Source organism: Danio rerio, chromosome 11, assembly GCF_049306965.1.
Source record: "Danio rerio strain Tuebingen ecotype United States chromosome 11, GRCz12tu, whole genome shotgun sequence".
NCBI lineage: Eukaryota > Metazoa > Chordata > Actinopteri > Cypriniformes > Danionidae > Danio > Danio rerio.
This window is the reverse complement of record NC_133186.1, coordinates 45410001-45427158: the sequence shown is the minus strand read 5'-3', so window position 1 is coordinate 45427158 and position 17158 is coordinate 45410001. Positions and strand designations below refer to the sequence as shown.

General features: G+C 34.0%; 1 protein-coding gene across 1 annotated transcript in view; it reads left to right on the top strand.

Annotated features, from left to right (window-relative positions):
- sptbn1 (spectrin, beta, non-erythrocytic 1) overlaps positions 1-17158 on the top strand; it is a 95547-nt gene that overhangs the window by 71426 nt on the left and 6963 nt on the right. Inside the window, 8 exon segments of the mRNA NM_001365192.1 lie at positions 2274-2478; positions 2624-2998; positions 3313-3557; positions 4680-4818; positions 4933-5017; positions 7680-7876; positions 8155-8258; positions 10082-10136. Of these exon segments, the coding sequence (NP_001352121.1) occupies positions 2274-2478; positions 2624-2998; positions 3313-3557; positions 4680-4818; positions 4933-5017; positions 7680-7876; positions 8155-8258; positions 10082-10136 (1405 nt within the window).

Below are 17158 nucleotides of genomic sequence, written 5' to 3'. Positions count from 1 at the left end.
GACTCAAAAGATAAAGATGAAATGCAATGAACACAATGTGATGGCTTTTGGAGGAATGAGACGCTCTTTGAGAGAGCAGACTGATGCTCAATGTAATGTAATGTGTATTTATATAGCGCATTTATTGTGTATGGCCATACACCCAAAGCGCTTCACAATCATGAGGGGAGTCTCTCCACACCACCACCAGTGTGCAGCATCCACTTGGATGATGCGACGGCAGCCACAGGACAACGGCGCCAGTGCGCTCACCACACACTAGCTATTGGTGGATTGAAGTGACAGTGATAGAGCCAATTCGATGGAAGGGGATGATTGAGAGGCCATGATCATAAGGGCCGATAGAGAGACTTTGGCCAGGACACTGGGGTTACACCCCTGACACAGAGAGTCAGGACCTCGGTTTAACGTCTCATTCAAAAGACGGTGCCCACTGACAGTGTAGTGTCCCCTTCACTATACTGGGGCATTAGGACTCACACAGACCACAGGTTGAGCGCCCCCTGCTGGCCTCACTTACACCACTTCCAACAGCAACCTAGTGTTCCCTAGTGGTCTCCCATCCAGGTACTGACCAGGCTCAGCCCTGCTTAGCTTCAGTGAGTAACCGGTCTTGGGCTGCAGGGTGATATGGCTGTGGTTCTGGAGGGAATAATAATAAAAGAATATGAATACTGAAGCAATCAGCAAAACAGTTCAGATCTTTTACAATCTGCTGGAAAGGCTGGTTTGTCCATTAATGCATCCCATTGTGCACAATTTTATCATCACATGATCTGATAAAACTAAATCACAGGACTTTTTAAAATAATTTAGTAAATGTGTTTACATCGTAGTTCGTTTTTTCTTATCAGATAAAGCATGTATCTTACTCAGTTGTGCTCATTTTTATGCACATTTTCAAAATGTGTCCGCATCTTTGCATTTCCGACAAGCAATTAATTTTATCCTATATTCCAAAATGCACATATAAATAGGTAGATGGAAACATAGCTACTATTAAACATGATCTGAATCTAAACTGATGTCTGGATCTCATTTTAACTCTGAATATAACAATATAGTCATCATCCAGAGCTCTTTTGTCTGATTGCATCTCTGTCTAATGCAGTGGTCACCAAACTTGTTCCTGGAGGGCCGGTGTCCTGCAGATGTTCGCTCCAACCCTAATCAAACACACCTGAACAAGCTAATCAAGCTCTTACTAGGTACACTTGAAACACCCAGGCAGGTGTGTTGAGGCAAGTTGGAGGTAAACCCTGCAGGGACACTGGCCCTCCAGGACCGAGATTGGTGACCCCTGGTCTAATGTGTTAGAAGTGTTGTCACTTTATGTACACTGGAAGCTTCTGTAGCCAAAACAAATTCCTTGTGTGTGTGTGTGTGTGTGTGTGTAAAGCACACTGGGCAATAAAACCGATTCTGATTCTGATATATAAAATTTTAAAAAGTCAGTTATTTCATGTTCTCTTGAGCACCCCCTGGTGGCCACAGAGGTCCTAAGCAGCTGCTTAGTTCAGTTGAGCCTTAATGATTTATTAAATGGCAGTCAATTGTCACCCAACTTAGAGATTAAAAATAAACACATACAAACCAGTCCAAATCAATCTCCATGTCTCCTGATGATACACTGAGCTCTTATGAAGCGAAACAATCAGTTTGTGCAAAAAAAAAAAAGAATAATGATAAAGTACATCCAAGAGGTGATGATCACAGAATAGAGCCAGACAGGTTTATCAACATATAAACCAAGCCTAGCACAGCTGTGTAAAACAGAAGGGGTTATTGTGCTAAAGGCAACTGTACCTAATGTGAGTACGCCCTTAAACATTTAATTAAACGCAAAGCTACAAGAAACAAAAACAGCTGATGGAGTATACACTAACCTGCGCAGTATTCAGACACAAGATGGCGCCAAACAGACAAAAACACAAAGCTGACAGAAACGAAAAACAGCTGAACGGAGCATATACTTTCCTTCATATTATTCATTCACAAGATGGCACCAAATAGTCAAAAACCTCAGTGTGACACAAGAAGATACATATGAATGTGGATGTTAGAATATACATGTGAACATATTCACTGACGGTCAAGGTGATTAGAATTTCCCGAAAGAACCTGTGTTGTTTAGCGGTTGTTATCTGACAAATATCAAACCTTGTATTGTTGCGACTGACCAATCCAAATCAAGTATTCCAAGCTGCGTAATAATATCTTATATTAAACACTTTTTTCGTGATTTTCAGTAACTTTGACTGTGTGTGTTGTAGTGAGAGGATTGGCATGCGTCAGTCACAGGTGGATAAACTGTACGCTGGACTGAAGGATCTGTCGGAGGAGAGGAGGGGCAAACTGGAGGAGCGCTTCCGTCTGTTCCAGCTGAACCGTGAGGTGGACGATCTGGAGCAGTGGATCGCGGAGCGGGAGGTGGTGGCTGGATCTCACGAACTCGGACAGGACTATGAACACGTCACTGTGAGTACAGCAAAAATACTGCTTTGTTCTTACAGTAGCTTGGTGTTTTCATTTCCATGGAAGACTGCACTTAACTAAAACTAAAAACAGAGAAACCTTAAACCTAAATGTAGTTACTCAAAGCATAAATGCTTCTCTTCCACAGATGTTGCAGGAGCGTTTCCGTGAGTTTGCTCGCGACACCGGAAACATCGGTCAGGAGCGTGTGGATGGAGTGAACCGCATGGCGGACGAACTGATCAACGCTGGTCATGCAGACGCCGCGACCGTAGCCGAGTGGAAGGACGGTCTGAACGAGGCCTGGGCGGATCTGCTGGAGCTCATCGACACACGCACACAGATCCTCGCCGCGTCCTACGAGCTGCACAAATTCTACCATGACGCCAAGGAGATTCTGGGACGCATTCTGGACAAACACAAGAAGCTTCCGGAGGAGCTGGGCCGGGACCAGAACACAGTGGAGACGCTGCAGAGGATGCACACTACATTTGAGCACGACATTCAGGCTCTGGGGACGCAGGTGTGTCCACATTATGAGTTTAATAGTGAGCTAAATGAAGGTTTCCTTGTTGTCTAAATCAGGGGTGCCCTGGAGGGCCGGTGTCCTGCATATTTTACTTCCAACCACAATTAAACACATCTAAACCAGCTAATCAAGCTCTTTTTAGGTATACAAAAACTTCCAGGCAGATGTGTTGAAGGAATTTGGAGCTAAACTATGCAGGACACCGGCGCTCCAGGACCTAGTTTGCACAGCCCTGGTCTAAAGGCACTGCCCGAGACTTGTAACTTAATGAATGCAACATTAACTGAATCCCGTGATGCTCTGCTCAGGTGCGTCAGCTGCAGGATGATGCGGTGCGTCTGCAGTCGGCGTATGCGGGCGATAAAGCGGACGACATCCAGCGGCGTGAGGGCGAGGTGCTGGAGGCCTGGAGGAGTCTGCTAGAGGCCTGCGAGGGCCGGCGAGCTCGCCTGCTGGACACCGGAGACAAGTTCCGCTTCTTCAGCATGGTGAGAGACCTGATGCTGTGGATGGAGGACGTCATCCGCCTCATCGAGACGCAGGAGAAGCCCAGGTGACTACAAAGCTATAGACTATAGAGGCCGCCTCACACTGTGTGATTTCTGTATGAACAGAGTAGGAGTTTGGTTCGCAATGCCGGCAATAAGTCAGACTTGTTTCCAGTACATGATGGGCTCCAGCAAGGCTGCCCTTTGTCACCAATTCTGTTCATAATTTATATATATATATATATAACAGTTCTGTCTGGTTCTTGAATCTGGTTGGCTGATAGCCGTGATATATTTAAGTAATATCAGCACCTGTACAGCCTCTTTACCCTTTGTGTATTACTCCGCCCACATACAGCCATCAACAAGCAGACACTACACATCTAAAGTTTAAAAGACGCTTGCTCAGCTGTTTAACTGTCAGCTTATGATTTGAATCCAACGTGGAAGAAAGTAGTTCCTCATACAAAAGGGTTTTTGAGACTCTCCATGTTTGATTTTGTTTTTATATACACAATAATGCCGTCAAACTGTTTCATAAACGCAATATCACATGAGTAGCAGTGCAATATGGCTGTATATCGGCACTGGTGGGGGCACTAACTAACGCACGCCTCCCCCCAGTGCCCATATACAGCCATATCTCGCTGCTACTCGTGTGATATTGCTCATATATATATATATATATATATATATATATATATATATATATATATATATATATATATATATATATATATATATATATATATATATATATAGCGGAGAAATTAAAATGGTTGTGCTGAACTAAGTCTGGTTTCTCTCAAGGTTTTATTTTCTTCACTCTCCTATTGGGGAAGTTTTTTTTTCCCTCTCCGCTGTCGCCACTGGTTGCATGGATCAGGATCTGTAGAGCTACACATCGATGGATTTGCTCTTCAGTGTTTGGACTCTTATTAATGACCTAAAACCACACTGAACTGAGCTAAACTGAACTGAACTTAAACACTAAAAACTGAACTACCCTGATCCAGTTACATGACCATTTATGTGAAGCTGCTTTGACACAATCTACATTGTAAAAGCGCTATACATATAAAGCTGAATTGATTTGGTTATATATATATATATATATACTTAGTTAGTTTTTTACAGTTAGTAAAAAAACAAAAGAAATGAAATGTCATGTGTCCTCTGTTCTTCAGGGACGTGTCGTCTGTGGAGCTTCTTATGAACAACCACCAGGGCATCAAGGCTGAAATCGACGCCCGTAATGACAGTTTCACAGCCTGCATTGAGCTGGGCAAATCTCTGCTGGCACGCAAACACTATGCATCAGAGGAGGTAAGCGAGAAATTGACGTCTGCACAGTAGCTTCAGAAGAAATGGGTTTATTATGGCCTAGGAAGCATTGAGGAACTTACTTTATTTATCTTGCTCTGTTTTCCTCCCCTTCAGATAAAAGAGAAGTTGCTGCAGTTGACGGACAAGAGGAAAGATATGATTGACAAGTGGGAGGACAGATGGGAGTGGCTGAGACTGAGTGAGTAGGACTCAAATAAAAAATAATATTATAATATATAAAATAATATATAATTCAATTCAATTCAACTGTTTATTGTCATGTGCACAGTAAGGAAACACGTTTCCCTGTACAATGAGATTCTTACTTTGCCGTCCACAGTAAAGTCATACACACATCATACACAATATACACATATATACACATATATACACAGAAGTGGCTGAAGTAGGATTATAAAATGTAAGAATATAAATATCTATGAAAGTAAACAATATATAAATCTGATTTAAGTAATGAAACGGATGTAAACAATGTACAGTGGTTCTTAAATTGTGCTTATTATGCAAAAAGTGCAATTGGCTTATGTGCAAAAAATTGTGCAAACTGGGATGGAGAATGTAGTGTTGTACTGAGCAGAAAAAGAGACTGTTTTATATAATAACTAATAATTGTTTTGTTTTTTTGGATTATTGCGGTGTGTTACTGGGATTTTATGCATGCTTGTAGATCTCAGCATTTTTATTTGTTGTTGTATATCTTGTATCGCTTTGAGTTTAAGAAAAGCAAATTATAAATAAAATGTATTCTTATAATTATATAAAAAATAATATATATATATATATATATATATATATATATATATATATATATATATATATATATATATGAACCATTAGATAGTTTAGACAGCTGTTTAAAGATTACTATACAACCCATGTTAATTCATAAAATGTGTTATATTTAATGCATAATAATACGATTTATTATATTTATTTATTATTAATAATTTATATATTATTAAGAATACTATTAACAATAATTTATATATATATATATTACTAATATATATATTACTTATAATAGTAATATTTTTTTAATAACAAATACATGTATTTAAATTATTTTTAGTATTAGTGCTGGGCAAAGATTAATTGCAATTAATTGTATGTGAAATACAGTGAACAAAATTGTTTTGACACAATATATGTGTGTACTGTGAATATTAATTATGTATATTAATACAAACATGCACAAATTTATTTGAGAAAATGTTTATTTATATTTGGATATGAAAATTGTGTATGATATAAGTTATATAAACATTTTAATATCTAAATCACAAATATCTTATATAGTTTTGTGGTTATTGTATTTTGATGGTCCAAATGTTGAATTGAAGCTACATTGCATCTACATGCTAACTAATTCTCATTAGATTATAAGTAGACTGTTGGGGTTGGTGTTAGTTTAAGTTGACATGTATTTGCAAAGTTTCTTATAGTCAGTATAATGTCTGTTCAGCAGCAGTTTCAGCAGATATTAAGCAGACAGTCTACTAATACTCAAACGGACCATCAAAATAAATTGTTACCAGTTTTGTTTCTATGTATACAGTTAAAATCAGAATTATTTGCCCCCGTTTGAATCTGTTTTTCTTTTTGAAATATTTCCCATATTATGTTTAACAGAGCAAGGAAATTTTCACAGCATGTCCGATAATATTTTTTCTTTGGAAAAATACTTATTTGTATTATTTAGGCTTGAATAAAAGCAGTTTTAAATTTTTTAAAAGCCATTTTAAGGACAAAATTATTAGCCCCTTTAAGCTATGTTTTTTCCAGATTCTACAGAACAAACCATCATTATACAATAACTTGCCTAATTAAAGTGTCTTGAAGAATATCTAGACCAATATTATTTACTGTCATCATGGCAAAGATAAATAAATCAGTTATTAGAGATGAGTTATTAAATACTATTATGATTAGAAATGTGCTGAAAATATCTGCTCTCCATTAAACAGAAATTGGGGAAAATAATAAACGGGGGCGCTAATAATTCTGACTTCAACTGTATGTGTGCATCATAATAAATAAACATAATAAATATATATAGTATTCAGTGTATTAAATTAAAATTAGTAAAATAATAATAATGACTGCACGGTGGCATAGTGGGTAGCACAATCGCCTCACAGCAAGAAGGTCGCTGGTTTGAGCCCCGGCTGGGTCAGTTGGCATTTCTGTGTGGAGTTTGCATGTTCTCCCCGTATGGGCGTGGGTTTCCTCCGGGTGCTCCGGTTTCCCCCACTGTGCGGTACAGGTGAATTGGGTAGGCTAAATTGTCCGTAGTGTATGTGTGTGAATGAGTGTGTATGGATGTTTCCCAGTGATGGGTTGCAGCTGGAAGGACATCCGCTGCGTAAAACATATCCTAGATAAGTTGTTGGTTCATTCCGCTGTGGCGACCTCTGATTAATCAGGGACTAAGCTGAAGTAAAATGAAATGAATACTGTATATTCCAGCCAATGAGAAATACTCAACACAAATACTTCCAGCAGGAGCAGAGAAGCCTTCATTAGTGAAGGTCTTCAGGCTGATCCTCCAACAAGAGCTCAGTGGATGGAGACTCGAAAGGAGATTTCCCCTTAGTAGATTTTGAATGACTCTTAAAGCTTCTCTCACACTCTGTTTGAGGTCTGACGACTCCACCCATGATGCACCTGTCCTGCAGACTTATTTCTGACCCTGTAATGGGAAGTGTGTAGGAGGAAGTGGGCAGAGTGTGCTTGAATATTTATTGTCACTCAACTCACTTCTCCTTTTCTCTTGTGTGTGTGTGTGTCTTTCTCTTTTTCTTTGTGATTGTGTTCCTTTATTTGTCTCTCTCTCTGTGTAGTTCTGGAAGTGCATCAGTTTTCTCGGGACGCGGGCGTGGCGGAGGCGTGGCTGCTGGGTCAGGAGCCGTATCTGTCCAGCAGAGAGTTGGGTCAGAGTGTGGACGAGGTGGAGAAGTTGATCAAGCGGCACGAGGCTTTCGAGAAATCAGCCGCGACCTGGGAGGAGCGATTCTCAGCGCTCGAGAGACTGACTACGGTATGAGAAACCCTGAGTGTGAGAGAGAGAGAAAGAGAGAGAGTGTGGGTGAGTGAGAGACACAGAGTGCGTTTGCGTGTGTGTGTTTTTGGTATGTTTTGGTCATCATTAGGAAAGGGGCTCATACATGTGCTGTGCTGTTAGGGTTGGGGAAGGGGAGAAATATACAGTCTGAAGATATATTTCTATACAGTAGAAACATCATCACAGCTCTGGGAAGAGCCCATAAAACATGAAAACCCAATCTGTGTGTTGATTTTGTCTGTGTGTTCTGTTAGTTGGAGTTATTGGAAGTGAGAAGACTGCAAGAAGAGGAAGAGAGGAGGAGGAAACCACCGTCACCAGATCCTGTTCAGGCACAGGACGGAGAAACACAGCAGAGGTAAAGACACACACACACACACACACACACACACACACACACAACTCATGCACTTCTATCAGCTAATTAGGGTGAGTTACACGATGCTCAGATTTAGTTGAATGTATTTCATGTAATGTACAGAATTATATCTATTATCAATGAGTATTGAATTAAATTATAAATTTACTACTGTATATCAAGGTTGTTACAAAAGTATTGTCAATATATTATGTTTTAATAATAATGCTGTTTTTTTTAAATATATTGCCTATTTTAGTATAAATTATTATACAACTTAAAATAAAATTTAATATGTAATATACTTACAGCTGTATATTAGAGCTAAATAAATCAAATGCATTTAATATATTGTATTGATATACTATCATGCTACTAACATGCTATTTGTATTATTATTGGTGAAAAATAATTAACATATTATTTTAATTATGTATTTATTGAAATAATTTTTATGTAGAATAATATGAAAAGTAAAATAGTATAATTTATTCATATGAATTGTAAAATGTTTTTATATTAAAAGCTACATTTTTTGCAAAATGAGCAAATCATTCATATTATAATTCAATATAAACATTTGTTGCATGTTAATTTATATATTAAATTCATAATTTAGTTACAGCAAATTAATTAATATATTAATGTAATTAATAAAAAAATATATAGATGTATAATAAATGTATAATTAGCAAAAATACTTTCAATAAAATACGTATTGCATTAATTTTACCGTTTATAAATATATTAAGATTATTTTTAGATTAATATTTATATTTTATTAAAAATGAACACACAGAACATATTATGATTTAATGTTATATGTTAATTCATATTTGAAATTCATCTTTGGATTGAAAAAAGTTAATTAAATTCATTCAGGCTGTTTATTAATTTATATATATATATATATATATATATATATATATATATATATATATATATATATATATATATATATGTGTTAGTTCATAAAGTATTTGTAATAAAATGTATGTTAAAATTCTCATTTTTATTTAATACATTAAGATTATTTTTAGATTGGTATTTATAATCCTCTTTTAATCATATTTTTAATCATATACAAATATCTGTCTCTGTTATTTTACTAAAGAACTAACATGTACAAAAGAATTGTTATGATTTAACGTGTCTAGGGAGAAAAAACGTAACATTTAGAAAATGATATTATGATTGTGGAAAATGGATGTAAATAAACAAGGACAAAGAATCTTAACGTTTAATTTGTTTTTTCCTCTTAAGGGAATATGACAAAGCCAGCAAAAAAGGCATGTATGAGCTTTATGCAGCGCAATTGAAAATAAATAGAGACAATCACAGAAATAAAACCAAACCAAAATTTACAGGGGGATAAATAAACTAGAGTGCCGCCAAAACAAAGAACTAAACAAAACCAACAGGCGCATATACTAGAAGACAAGATCCCCTCTAAACTTACTCAAGAAAATAAAATGTGTAAAAAATAAAAAAAACGAAATCATCAGCGTTTTCAACGCCACTAAATATGCTCCCTAAATAATAAACAAAAATACAAAAAAGTGACCTGTTAACCTATGCCTTTTTCCTCAAAAAGGAATGATTGAACCATATAGACAATACAGATATTTGTATTAGCTAAGAGACAACTAATAGAAACTATCGATACTCAAGCATCGATGTGCAAATCCCTAAGTGACAAAAATACAAACAACTCCCAAGGACAATATCAATCAAAGTGTTTCTCCAGTTGTTATGATATGTGATTCTAAAAAAAAAACATTCATTAACATTAACATTAATTCTACATGTGTTTTTATTAACAGAGAAGGAGAGCAGATTGCCCAGAACGGACTCCCGTCAGACCAGGACTCTCCACGGGTTAGTTACCGCTCCTGTACCTACCCACAATACACTGCTAGTCAACAAACACCACGAACCACCGATCAGGGACACTAGCGCTTCCCATGATGCTCTCTCATGATCCAAATCAGTGACAAACACCTTCTTTTCAGCGTAATAACTCTTGAAAATGGACTTTATGAAGATTAAAATCAGTGTGTTTTGTGGACATGAGGTGCCTTAAAACAAATACAAACAGATAAAAGGTAAAAGTTTGTGACATTTCGGAGAAATATGAGCTCATACAGTTGAAGTCAGAATTATTCGCCCTCTTGTGATTTTCGGTCGCCCTTTATTTTGATGGTCCGTTTGTTGAATTTAAGTTACATTGCAACTAATTCTCATTAGATTGTAAGTAGACTGTCAGGTTGGTGTTAGTGTAAGTTGACATGTATTTGGAAAGTTTCCTATAGTCAGTATAATGTCTGTTCAGCAGCAGTATCAGCAGATATTAAGCAGACAGTCTACTAATACTCAAATGGACCATCAAAATAAAGTGTTACCTGATTTTCTTAGTCAAATATTTCCCAAATGATGTTGAACAGATTTAGGAATTTTTCACAGTATTTCCTATAATATTTTTTCTTCTGGAGAAAGTTGTTTTATTTCGGTTAGAATAAAAGCATTGGTCCCACTTTATATTAAGTGCCCTTTACTATGTACTTACCTCAAAAAAATAAATACAATGTGCTTACTGTGTTTATGATGTATTTGAGAACACTTGTGGTGCTTTTGAGTTGGGATAGTGGTTGGGTTATGGACAGGTTTGGTGGCATAGGTAGGTTTAAGGGTGGGTTAAGGTGTAAGGGATGGTCAACAGAGTATTTACAAATGTAATTACAAAAGTTAAATACAGATGTAATTACATATATGTATTTAATCAAGCATAAGTATAAAGTAAATACATGAATAAGTAACAAACTATTAATTCCTGTGTAAGTACATATTAGTTAAGGCCACTTAATATAAAGTGTGACCAAAGCATTATTAAATTTTACATCATTTTAAGGTCAATATTATTGACCTCTTAATCCAGGGGCGTCCACACTCGGTCCTGGAGGGTCAGTGTCCTGGAGAGTTTAGCTCCATCCCTAATCAAACACACCTGAAGCAGCTAATCAAGCTCTTACTACAGTTGAAGTCAGAATTATTAGCCCCCTTGAATTATTCCCCCCCGGCGACTTTCTCCAGAAGAAAAAATATTATCAGACATGCTGTGAAATTATCTTTGCCCTGTTCAACATCATTTGTGAAATATTTAAAAATGTCACTCCGCTGCTCATCCGTTTGCACTGGCTGCCAGTTGCTGCTCGCATCAAATTCAAAGCTCTGATGTTTGCCTACAAAGCGACTTCTGGCCCTGCTCCTTCTTATCTGCTCTCACTTCTGCAGATCTATGTGCCCTCCAGAAACTTGCGTTCTGTGAATGAACGTCGCCTCGTGGTTCCATCCCAAAGAGGGAAGAAATCACTTTCCCGAACTCTCACGTTCAATCTGCCCAGTTGGTGGAATGAACTCCCTAACTGCATCAGAACAGCAGAGTCACTCGCTACTTTCAAGAAACGACTAAAAACTCAACTATTTAGTCTCCACTTCACTTCCTAATCTGCAATTGCCTCTCTGGATATCACACTAACTGTACCCCAAAAAAATAAATAAATAAATAAAATTACTAATACTTTCCATCTTAGACTTTACAGACCTGAAACTTGCCTATAGCACTTATTCATTGTTGCTCTTATAGTTGTGTAAGTTGCTTCCTTGTCCTCATTTGTAAGTCGCTTTGGATAAAAGCGTCTGCTAAATGACTAAATGTAAATGTAAAAAAAAAAAAAAAAAAAAAAAAAAAAGGGGGGCGAATAATTCTGACTTCAACTGTACATACAAGAAACTTCGGGGCAGGTGTGTTGAAGCAAGTTGGAGCTAAACTCAGCAGGACACCGGCCCTCCAGGACAGAGTTTGGACACCCCTGCCTTAAGGAATATTTGTTTTGAATTGTCTACAGAACAAACCAATGTTATACAATGACTTGCCTGATTACCCTAATTAAGCCTTTTAGGCCGAATTTACTCTGCACTGTTCAAGTGACTCAATTCCGTTTTTTTTTTTTTTTTTCTCCCATGTGGCACAGATCAGATAATAATAATAATAATAATAATTTTTATTTATATAGTACCTTTCCAGAGCTCAAGGACAAGGAATACGACAAAAAGATACATAAACATACATGAAGTCAAATATAACAAACTGGAATTACACAATCAAGACCTGAGAGACATATGAGCAGAGTGGAGGTGCATCAGATAAAGTAGTCAGTTTGGCAGATCAGAAGCGAAGCATTCAGAAAATAAGTGAGTCTTAAGTAAGGATTTGAATTCAGAGATATTATTAGCAGAGCGGAGTGAGCGTGGTAGAGAGTTCCAGAGTTTGGGTGCAATAACACTAAATGATCTGCCCCATGTACTGCCAGATATGGCCCATGCACGTGTAAGCAGGAACAAATGACTTGGATTTCAATTCCCTCAAATCAGATTCAGCCCTTGTTCATATGTGAAAATGTATCCGATATGAATCAGATCCGTGCCCTCGTGTCTGCAGTGTAAGCAGGTAGATCTGATTTTCACCTGTCAATAGCTCCGTTTCCATCCACCTATTTTTATGTGCATTTTGGATATGCACATTTTTATTATCAGCTGTCAGTCAGCGCCCGCTCTTTTTTTTTTTTTTTTTTTTCTGGTTCTTTTGCCAGGTGCTGTGTAAATGCAGACAATCAGATATGAGTCCCCTTTTAAAAGATGATGTAAACAGGTCATCAAAAAAAATAAATAAAATCAGATGCAATCACAAAATTGGAGTTGACCATTAAGATCTGCAGTGTAATCACAGCCTAAATATCACTTTAAGCTGAATACTAGTATCTTGAAGAAAATCTAGTCAAATATTACGTGCTGTCATCATGACAAAGATTATTAGAAGTGAGTTATTAAAACTATAATGTTTAGAAATGTGTTGAACATCTCTCCATAAGCAGAAATTGGGGAAAATATATATATATACGGGGGGCTTTTAAGTCTGACCTTAACTATATATTGTTGATATTTTAACTTGTGCATCTAAAATGAGTGTAATTTAAAATCAGTATGATCCTAAATGAACATTTTGTAGGTGGTATTAGGTAAACTTCTGGTTAAGCATTAGAAAAACAAGAACTTAGATAATAGATCAAGCTTTATAGACGGTTATAGGCTCACATTATTACTGTAAACACTGCTATTTACTGTAAAAGCGAAGTGTTTCCTCCTTATTTTCACTTTTAATGGACGTGAGAGGTTTGCTGAACTGAAAGCATTGCGTAAGAGGATATTAGTTTTCATATTGGTGCAAATGTTCTGCCATTTTTTGATAGTTTTTGCTTTGTTTTTGTTTGTGTTGTGAATCTGTTATGTGTTTTTGTGATTAGAGTTCAAAAATAGAGTCCATATTTGTGTGTTTGGGGTGATTTTACCATAAAATGATCTGAAAAGACTGTATGAAGGGTCTGTGTTCATGCACTTCCAGTATCTTTACTATTTAATACATCTTTATTTCTATTGTGCTTAAACAATTTAGATTGTGTCTAAGCAGGTTAACATAGAAGTTCGAGTAAATTTAAGCTGCTTCAGTCCAGTTTTCACAGTAGAAGTGTAATGATTTATTTATGTAGTAATAATAATTGTTTAACAGCAGCATTTGCTTACAATAAATGAACAGAATCTTTCTCTACAAAATTAATTTATATTGACACATATAAAAGGTATATTCGATTAAATATGAACAACTCAATCATATTATGATTAAATAGGAATATTTTTATATGGTAATTCATATATTAAATTCACTGTTTAGTTAATTGTTTTTAAATAAATAATATATATTTTATTAATATAAATAAAATAATGTTTAAAAAAATATTTTTAATTATATATTATAGTTTATAAACATATCAAGATTATTTTTAGATTAATGTAATAATCTAATTGTGGATTACTATTATTATTTTTAATCATATACAAAAATATTAATATCAAATGCACGCTGTAATACAGTGTAATAGGTCCAATAAATATGCTAATTCATATATTAAATTCATGGTTTAGTTAAATAGATTTTTTAATAAAATAAATGTTTATTTTATCAATTTAAAAATAAATAATATTTCGCAAAAATAAGCGAACGACTGAACCATATTATGATTGAATAGGAATATTTGTTATGTTAACTAATATAATAAAATCATTTTCTAACATTTTTTTATCGAATAATATATAATTTTATGAATATAAATAAAATAGTGTTTTCAAAAATATTTTAATTATATATTAAAGTTTATAAACATACCAAGATTATTTTTAGATTATTATTAATAATCTGATTGTATATTACTATTGTTATTTTTAATCATATACAAATATATTCATATTTAATGATTGCTGTAATACAGTGTAATAGAGCCAATAAATATACTAAATCATATATTAAATTCATGGTTTAGTTAATTGTTTTTTAATAAAATAAATATATTTATTTTATTAATATATAAAAATATATAATATTTCACAAAAATAAAGGAACAACTGAATCATATGATGGAATAGAAATATTTATGTTAGTTCATGTATTAAGTTCACAGTTTAGTTCATTGTTTTTTAATTAAATTAATATGTAAATGCTTGAATATAAAAATAATATTTTAAAAAAATATTTTAAAATTTTATATTAAAGTTTATAAGCACTTTATGATTATTTTTATATTAAAGTTAATAATCTGATTGTATATTACTGTTGGTATTTTTAATCATATGCAAATATATTCATGTAAAATGCATGCTGTAATACAGTGTAATAGGTCCAGCAAATCGAGAAAAAAAGGGTATTTTTTTGCTTATATTTACTTATGAGCTTTATAATAGCTAATCATGGCTATTCTAGTGTTTTTCCATAGTTTGCATATAGATTTTAGTAACATATTGAACCTAATAGTATATTTTCATTGTAACTTTAGCCATTTTTAAGTCTGTTTAGCTTAAGGTTATTTTAGTACTTTAAATGAAAATTAAATGTTTTAGTTTACATTTTACTTTATCCTTATTGTTTTCATTCAGTTTATGTGTTGTATGTATGTACAGTCTATAAATATGTGCATTTACAGCTGAATTATTAGCTCTAATGTAAAATTGTAATTCTTTTTCAACAATTTCCCAAGTGATGTTTATTGTAGTGATTTATTGAAAGTGATTTTTGCATAATAGGTCCCCTTTAAAGTAGATTTTACTGCAGATTTCAGTGTTTAGCTATTGTAAGGATGGACTAAATAGCTTTTGTTTGAGCTCCTGGAAGCGGTTTCAGCGGATCAGGATGCTGGTGGTCCCGTCAGATGAGTGTTGTGGTACAGTAACACTTCTGGAGTGGATTCTGTGTGCTTTTACTGTTAGCATGGTGTTTCTTTCAATCAGTTTGAGGAGATTTGTAGAGTAAACAAGTCAACTGATTGATTTCAGACATCGTGAGATGTTTCTTGACGCTCTGCAGTGACTGTAGATCTATAGATTTCCATCCTGCATGATCACTAAAGTCAACATGAAATTACATTTAAATATTGAAGCGACAAATATAAAACAAATTCCGTTAAATAATTGTATCTTATCTATATTTTCTGATGTTATTATCATCCAATACTATGCTTGATCTTCGTGGTAATTGACACAACTGCAGTACTGAATGTAATAAAATAAGGTCGCATTTGTTTAAGTTATTTAATGTATATTATTAGGTATATTATAATGTCATTCATAAGGTATGGGTTTGAGTAAAATGTATGACACGTCTTTCTTAAACGTTTCTTATTAAAATAATATTATTTAGAGCATTTTATTTTGACATTTTTCCACATAAAATGACATATTTTCATTTGCTATTGTGGAAAAATCAGGGTTATTCCACCAAATATTGACCTTTTAACTTTTCTGAAGTTAAAACATTGGCTATTGTTATTATTTAAATGCATCTGTAATATGCATTGTTATATAATGATTTAATATAAATATTTGTGGCATGTTAATTATATTTTTATAATATTAAGTATAAGTAATATAATATAATTATAATTTACTTATATGTTATAATTATAATATAATTATAAGTATATATTAAATATTGATTTAGTAAAAAAAAAAATATTTATATGCATTTTATTTTACATTTTTGTCTAATTAATAAATAAACATTTTATCTTACGCAAAATATTATAAATTGTACTTTCAGAGAAACTTATTAACTTATTGAACTTGATGAATTTTCAAGTGTCTTATTTGTTTTAGCATACCTGTGTAAAAATAACTTATTTGAAAGTGTTTAAACAAGCAAATACACAGATAAAACCTCACTGTACACCGATTAGAGAATTACTGATCAATAACAAGGACAAGAACTCAATATAACAAACCATATAATTCATGTTGACATCCAATAGCCTGCATGATCTTTGTGGTAATTAATACAACTGCAGTACTGAATGTAATAAAATAAGGCAGCATTTGTTAATGTTTTTTAATGTATATTATTTTTATTTTGAAAAAATATTCATTTTTAGGTATGGGTTTGAGTAAGGTGTTTCATACGTCTTTCTTTAAAGTTTCTAATTAAATATTGTTATTTAGAGCATTTTATTTTAACGTTTTACCACATAAAATGACATATTTTCATTTGCTATTGTCGAATATTAAGGGTTATTCCACCAAATATTGACCTTTTAACTTTTCTGAAGTTAAAACATTGGCTATTGTTGTTATTTAAATGCATCTGTAGTATGCACTGTTATATAATGATTTAATATAATTTTTTTGCATGTCAATTATATTAAATTTATAATATAATTATAAGATAATTATAATAAGTATATATTAAATATTGGTTTAGGTAAAAATAAAAATATATACATTTTATAGTTTATATGCATTTTTAT